Source organism: Anser anser (assembly GCF_964211835.1).
Source record: "Anser anser genome assembly, chromosome: 34".
In the NCBI taxonomy this organism is placed as follows: domain Eukaryota; kingdom Metazoa; phylum Chordata; class Aves; order Anseriformes; family Anatidae; genus Anser; species Anser anser.
In genome coordinates this window covers 60,300-67,139 of record NC_139755.1, presented here as the reverse complement: position 1 = coordinate 67,139, position 6,840 = coordinate 60,300, and the positions used below count along the sequence as shown (strand labels likewise).

The following is a 6,840-nucleotide window of genomic DNA, read 5'->3' as shown; positions in this document are numbered from 1 at the left end:
GGTGGAAAAGGGGGATTTGGGGTAGAAAAGGGGAGTTTTGGGGTAGAAAAGGGGGGTTTTGGGGTAGAAAAGGGGAGTTTTGGGGTACAAATGAGAGATTTTGGGGTAGAAAAGGGGGGGTTTAGGGTAGAAAAGTGGGGCTTTTGGGGATAGAAAAGGAGGCTTTGGGGTAAAAAAGGGAGGGGTTGGGGTAAAAAAGGGGGTTTGGGGTAGAAGTGAGGGGTTTGGGTAGAAAAGGGGCGGATTAGGGGCAGGGAGGGGGCGGTGGGGGCGGTTTTTGGGTGCAGACGGGGGGGTTTTGGTTACGCACAGGGCAGCCGGGCCTGCATGTCCGGGGCCAGCAGCAGGCGCTGGGGCCGGGTCCCGGCAGGGCGAAGGCGGCCAGGGGGGGCCCCCCTTGGCCCCCAGCGCGGGGGGGGCCGGGAGGGCTGGGGGGACGAGCGGCGGCGGCGGCGGGGGCGGGGCCGCGGCGGCCCGCGGGGGGCGGCCAGGAGCTGGGGGGCGGGCGGCGGCGCTGCGGGGAGGAAGGGGTTAAAAAGCGGGGCGGGGGCAGGCCACGCCCCCTGCTACCCGCAGCCCATTCATAAATCCCGCCCACTCCCGCTGAAGCCCCGCCCCCCACCCAAGCCACGCCCCCAGGCACAAGCCCGCCCCCTCCCACCCAAGCCACGCCCTCTCCCTCCACCCCAAGCCCCTCCCACGTACCCCAGGCCCCGCCCCCCAAGCCCCGCCCCCTCCCCCCAAGCCCGCCCCCTCCCCCCAAGCCCCGCCCCCTCCCCCAAGCCCCGCCCCCTCCCCCCACTCACCGTGGGCGGGGCCGGCGGGGGGCGTGGCCAGCAGCGCGGGGGCGGGGCGCGGGGCGGGGCCAAGGCGAGCCCCACCCCCAGCCCCAGGGCCTGGGGGGCGGCCGGGACCCCCCGGGGGGGCAATTGCGACCCCCTGGGGGCGAGCGTCACCCCGGGGGGGGCGAGCGTGACGCCGGGGGGGGCGAGGGTGACCCCGGGGGGGGCGATCGTCACCCCGGGGGGGCCAGGGTGACCCCGGCGGGGGCAATTGTGGCCCCGGGGGGGGCGATTGTGACCCCGGGGGGGGCGAGAGTTACCCCGGGGGGGCGATTGCTGCCCCGGGGGGGCGATCGTGGCTCGGGGGGGGCGAGCGTGACCCCGGCGGGGGCGGTTGGGACCCCGGGGGGGGCGATCGTGACCCCCGGGGGGGTGGCGGCTGCCCCGGGGGGGTTGGGGGCCGCTCCCCCCCCCGGGGGGGCAGGGCCGACGAGCAGGGGGGCGGGGCCGAGGGGGAGCACGCCCAGGGGGGCGGGGCGGGGGCTGTTGAGCAGCAGCACCGTGCGGGGCTCCCTGGGCGCCGGCTGGAGCATGCTGGGAAACGGGGGGGGGAGGGGGGGTCACCGAGGTCGCCCCAATGTCCCCAACCCCCCCCCGGTGTCCCCAAGCCCCCCCCCAGTGTCCCCAGGAGCAATGCATGCGTCCCAATCCCCCCATGTCCCACCCCAACCCCTTGGTGTCCCCAACCCCCCGATGCCCCCCCCCGATGTCCCCAACCCCCCCGCTGTCCCCGACCCACCCTAATGTCCCCAAGGCCCCCCAATATCCACACACCAATCAGTCCCCAACCACACCCCCCGATGTCCCCAAACCCCCCCCATGTCCCCAAGACCTCGCAACGTCCCCAATCCCCCCCCATGTACCCACCCCAGTGTCCCCCAACCCCCCCGATGTCCCCAAGGCCCACCCATGTCCCCAAGACCCCATTGTGTCCCCAAGACCCCATTGTGTCCCCAAGACCCCCCAATGTCCCCAATCCCCCCCCATGTACCCACCCCAGTGTCCCCCAACCCCCCCGATGTCCCCAAGGCCCACCCATGTCCCCAAGACCCCATTGTGTCCCCAAGACCCCCCCATGTCCCCAATCCCCCTCCATGTACCCACCCCAGTGTCCCCAAGACCCCCCCAATGTCCCCAAGACCCCCCCATGTCCCCAAGACCCCATTGTGTCCCCAACACCACTCAATGTCCCCAAGGCCCCCCCATGTCCCCACCCCAGTGTCCCCAACACCCCCCCAATGTCCCCAAGTACCCCCCATGTCCCCACCCGTGTCTGCAACCCCCCCCCGTGTCCCCAACCACCCCGATGTCCCCAAGACCCCATTGTGTCCCCAACCCCCCCCCAGTACCGGTTGACTTTCATGCGGACGGGCTTGGGGCGCGGCGGGGGGTCGGGGGCGGCAGCGATGTCCTCGATGAGGCGCCGCGTCACCCGCCAGCGCGGCAGGAAGGTGTCGGCGGCGTAGCGCGACACCCGGCCCTCCAGGGCCACCAGGTCGAAGGGCGCCAGGTCCACGTGCTGCGGGGCGAGGGGATGTCACCGTCACCGCGAGGGGACGTCACCGTGAAGGTCACCCCCCCCCCCCCCGCCCCAGAGCCCTACGGCCCGCCAACGGCCCCGTAACTGCGGCCCTCGGTCGTGGAGGCCTTGAGGGGGAGGTCGTGGTTGTGTCCCCGTGGCCTTCGTGTCCCCAAAATGGCCGCCGGAAGGGCGGGGAGGTGGTGGCACCAACGTGGTGGCCTTGGGTGGTGGCGGCACCAAGGGGGTGGCCTCGGGTGATGACCTTGGTCAAGAAGACCTTGGTCAAGAAGAGCTTGAGCAATGCCATCGTGTCCCTATGTCCCCAAAATGGCCGCCGGAAGGGCGGGGTGGTGGCCCTGGGTGGTGGTGGCACCAAGGGGGTGGCCTCAGCTGGTGGCAGCACCACCTTGATGACCTGTGTCACCTTGTGCCACTCTTACTTGTCATCTACGAACCCATAATCTTGGTCATGAAGACCTTGAGGGGGGTCGTCGTTGTGTCCCCATGGCCTTTGTGTCCCCAAAATGGCCGCCAAAAGGGTGGGGTGGTAGCAACACCAAGGTGGTGGCCTTGGGTGGTGGTGGCACCAAGGTGGTGACCTTGGGTGATGACCTTGGTCAAGAAGACCTTGGTCAAGAAGAGCTTGAGCAATGCCTTCGTGTCCCTGTGTCCCCAAAATGGCCGCCGGAAGGGCGGGGTGGTGGCCCTGGGTGGTGGTGGCACCACCATGATGACCTGTGTCACCTTGTGCCACTCTTGTCATCTACGGCCCCATGATCTTGGTCATAAAGACCTTGAGGAGTGCCATCGTTGTGTCCTCGTGGCCTTTGTGTCCCCAAAATGGCCACCGGAAGGGCAGGGAGGTGGCCCTGTGTGGTGGTGGCACCAACGTGGTGGCCCTGGGTGGTGGTGGCACCAAGGGGGTGGCCTCGGGTGATGACCTTGGTCAAGAAGACCTTGGTCAAGAAGAGCTTGAGCAACGGCATCGTGTCCCTGTGTCCCCAAAATGGCCGCCTGAAGGGCAGGGTGGTGGCGGCACCAAGGTGGTGGCCTTGGGTGGTGGTGGCACCACCATGATGACCTGTGTCACCTCGTGCCACTCTTACTTGTCACCTACGAACCCATAATCTTGGTCATGAAGACCTTGAGGGGTGCCATTGTTGTGTCCCCGTGTCCTTTGTGTCCCTAAAATGGCCGCCAAAAGGGTGTGGTGGTGGCCCTGGGTGGTGGCGACACCAAGGGGGTGGCCTCGGGTGGTGGTGGCACCAAGCGGGTGGCCTCGGGTGGTGGTGACACCAATATGGCCACCTGTGTCACCTTGTGCCACTCTTACTTGTCACCTACGGCCCCATAATCTTGGTCATGAAGACCTTGAGGGGTGCCATTGTTGTGTCCCCGTGGCCTTTGTGTCCCCAAAATGGCCGCCAAAAGGGTGTGGTGGTGGCCCTGGGTGGTGGCGACACCAAGGGGTGGCCCTGGGTGGTGGCGGCACCAAGGGGGTGGCCTTGGATGATGACCTTGGTCAAGAAGACCTTGGTCAAGAAGAGCTTGAGCAACGCCATCGTGTCCCTGTGTCCCCAAAATGGCCACCGGAAGGGCGGGGTGGTGGCCCTGGGTGGTGGTGGCACCACCATGATGACCTGTGTTACCTCGTGCCATTCTTACTTGTCACCTACGGCTCCATAACCTTGGTCATGAAGACCTTGACGAGTATCATCATGGTGTCCCCGTGGCCTTTGTGTCCCCAAAATGGCCGCCAGAAGGGCGGGGTGGTGGCCCTGGGTGGTGGTGGCACCATGGTGGTGGCCTTGGGTGGTGGTGACACCAAGGTGGTGGCCCTGGGTCACCCCTACACCTGACCTACAGCCCCATCACCTTGGTCATGAAGACATGAAAGGGTTGCCACCATGTCCCCAAAATGGCCATCAGAAGGGCGGGGTGGTGGCCCTGTGTCACCTCGTGCCACTACTACACCTCACCTACAACCCCATAACCTTCATCACGAAGACCTTGAGGGCTGGTGGCGTGTCCCCATGTCCCCAAAAGTGCCACCAAAAGAGTGTGGTGGTGGCACCAAGGTGGTGGCTTCGGGTGATGACCTTGGTCAAGAAGACCTTGGTCAAGAAGAGCTTGAGCAATGCCATCCATCGTGTCCCTATGTCCCCAAAATGGCCGCCGGAAGGGCGGGGTGGTGGCCTCAGGTGGTGGCGGCACCAAGGTGGTGGCCTTGGGTGGTGGTGGCACCACCATGATGACCTGTGTCACCTCGTGCCACTCTTACTCGTCACCTACAGCCCCATGATCTTGGTCATGAAGACCTTGAGGGGGGTCGTCGTTGTGTCCCCGTGGCCTTTGTGTCCCCAGAATGGCCGCCGGAAGGGCGGGGTGGTGGCCCTGGGTGATGGCGACACCAAGGGGGTGGCCTTGGGTGGTGGTGACAGCAACATGGTGGCCCTGTGTCACCTCGTGTCACCCCTACACCTCACCTGCAGCCCCATAACCTTGGTCATGAAGACCTTGAGGGGTGCCGTTGTTGTGTCCTCGTGGCCTTTGTGTCCCCAAAATGGCCACCAGGAGGGCAGGGTGGTGGCCTCGGGTGGTGGTGGCACCACCATGATGACCTGTGTCACCTCGTGCCACTCTTACTTGTCACCTACGGCCCCATAACCTTGCTCATGAAGACCTTGACGAGTATCATCATGGTGTCCCCGTGGCCTTTGTGTCCCAAAATGGCCGCCAGAAGGGCGGGGTGGTGGCAGCACCATGGTGGTGGCCTTGGGTGGTGGTGACACCAAGGTGGTGGCCCTATGTCACCCCTACACCTCACCTACAGCCCCATCACCTTGGTCATGAAGACATGGAAGGGTTGCCATCATGTCCCCATGTCCCCAAAATGGCCACCAGAAGGGCGGGGTGGTGGCCCTGGGTGGTGGTGGCACCAAGGGGGTGGCCTCGGGTGGTGGTGGCACCAATATGGCCACCTGTGTCACCTCGTGCCACTCTTATTTGTCACCTACGAACCCATAATCTTTGTCAAGAAGACCTTGAGGGGGGTCATTGTTGTGTCCCCGGGGCCTTTGTGTCCCCAGAATGGCTGCCGGAAGGGCGGGGTGGTGGCCCTGTGTGGTGGTGGCACCAAGGGGGTGGCCTTGGATGATGACCTTGGTCAAGAAGACCTTGGCCAAGAAGAGCTTGAGCAACGCCATCGTGTCCCTACGTCCCCAAAACGGCCACCAGAAGGGCGGGGTGGTGGCGGCACCAAGGTGGTGGCCTCGGGTGGTGGCGACACCAACGTGCTGGCCCTGGGTGGTGGCGACACCAACGTGGTGGTCCTGGGTCACTTGGCAGCACCCCTACGCCCCATAACCTTGACCACGAAGACCTTGCCCACCGCCGCGGTCCCCGTGTCCTTGTGTCCCCGTGTCCCCGCATGTCCCCATGTGTCCGTGCGTGTCCCCGCGTGTCCCCGCGCGTCACCTTGAAGGGCTCGGGGTCGAGGGCGCGCAGCACGAGGGAGGCGGTGACGAAGCAGATGCCCTCGGTGACGAAGGGCGAGTGGATGGGGCGCGGCTCGAAGAGGTCGGGGTGGTTGCACACCTTGCGCAGCTGCATCAGCACGTTGATCACGCTCATGAAGTGCCCGCTGGCCAGGGTGGCCTTGGTGCTGCGGGGGGGGAGACAAGCGGGGAGGGGACGTTGAGGGGACGGCGTCGGGGACAACGGGGACGCCGCCCCGGGGACAACGGGGCCGGCGGCACCCACCTGGCCTGCGCCATGAAGTCGTCGTAGAGGTAGCGCTGGCGCTTGGAGAGGCGGCACTTGAGGACGTGCTCGTACTTCTTGGGCATCTGCTTCTCCACGTCCACCTTCAGGCGGCGCAGCAGGAAGGGGCGGAGCACCTGCGGGGGCGGCCAATCAGACGGCGGGGTTCATTTTTGGGGGAAAAAACCCCGAAAAAAAAAAAAGGGAGTTTTGAGGGGAGGAAAACCCGCTCCCGGCGCGCCGCGCCCGAGGGTGAAGCGCTCCGGGGTTGCGCCCGGCGCAAGAGGTTCCGCCGGCAGCCCGGACCCTAAAATGGCTTCTCTCACCCCAAAAAAGGGCTCGGGGTCCCTCAGCTGCACCCCAAAAAGGGGGAAACGGGTTTAACGGAACCCCGAATCCGGCCGCGCTGCGCCCCAAAAAGGGGGACGGCCCCAAATCGGCCGCGTCCAGCTCTGGGTTGCGCCGACCCGGGCGCCCCACAAACAAGGGGTGGCTTTTAACGCCCCGAACCCCAAAATGGGGTCCCCTGGAGCACCTGGACCCCAAAGCGGGGGATCCCCAGACTCAATAAAACCCCAAAACCCACTCACCCTTGATCAGCTGCACCCCAAAACGGGGATCATGATGAATTTTATGCCTCCACCTCTCCACATTCCTCCCTCGTTTTGTCCCTCAACCCACCGCCTCCCTTCCCACCCCCTCACCCCAAAACCC

At 65.7% G+C, this 6,840-nt stretch overlaps 1 protein-coding gene across 5 annotated transcripts in view; it reads right to left on the bottom strand.

Moving 5' to 3' along the window:
- Positions 1-916: 916 nt before the first annotated feature.
- LOC310888330 (helicase SRCAP-like) overlaps positions 917-6,840 on the bottom strand; it is a 29,033-nt gene continuing 23,109 nt past the window's right edge. For 3 of the 5 annotated variants that reach the window (XM_083814929.1, XM_083814932.1, XM_083814930.1), the window contains exons 17-20: positions 6,127-6,263; positions 5,842-6,028; positions 2,192-2,361; positions 919-1,376 (exon numbers count right to left, since the gene is read on the bottom strand). In XM_083814929.1, coding sequence (XP_083671055.1) covers positions 1,016-1,376; positions 2,192-2,361; positions 5,842-6,028; positions 6,127-6,263 — 855 coding nt within the window. In that variant the 3' untranslated portion in view covers positions 919-1,015. Of the gene's footprint in view, positions 1,377-2,191; positions 2,362-5,841; positions 6,029-6,126; positions 6,264-6,840 lie in introns of all 5 variants that reach the window. The other 2 variants (XM_083814928.1, XM_083814931.1) reach the window with 2 other exon arrangements.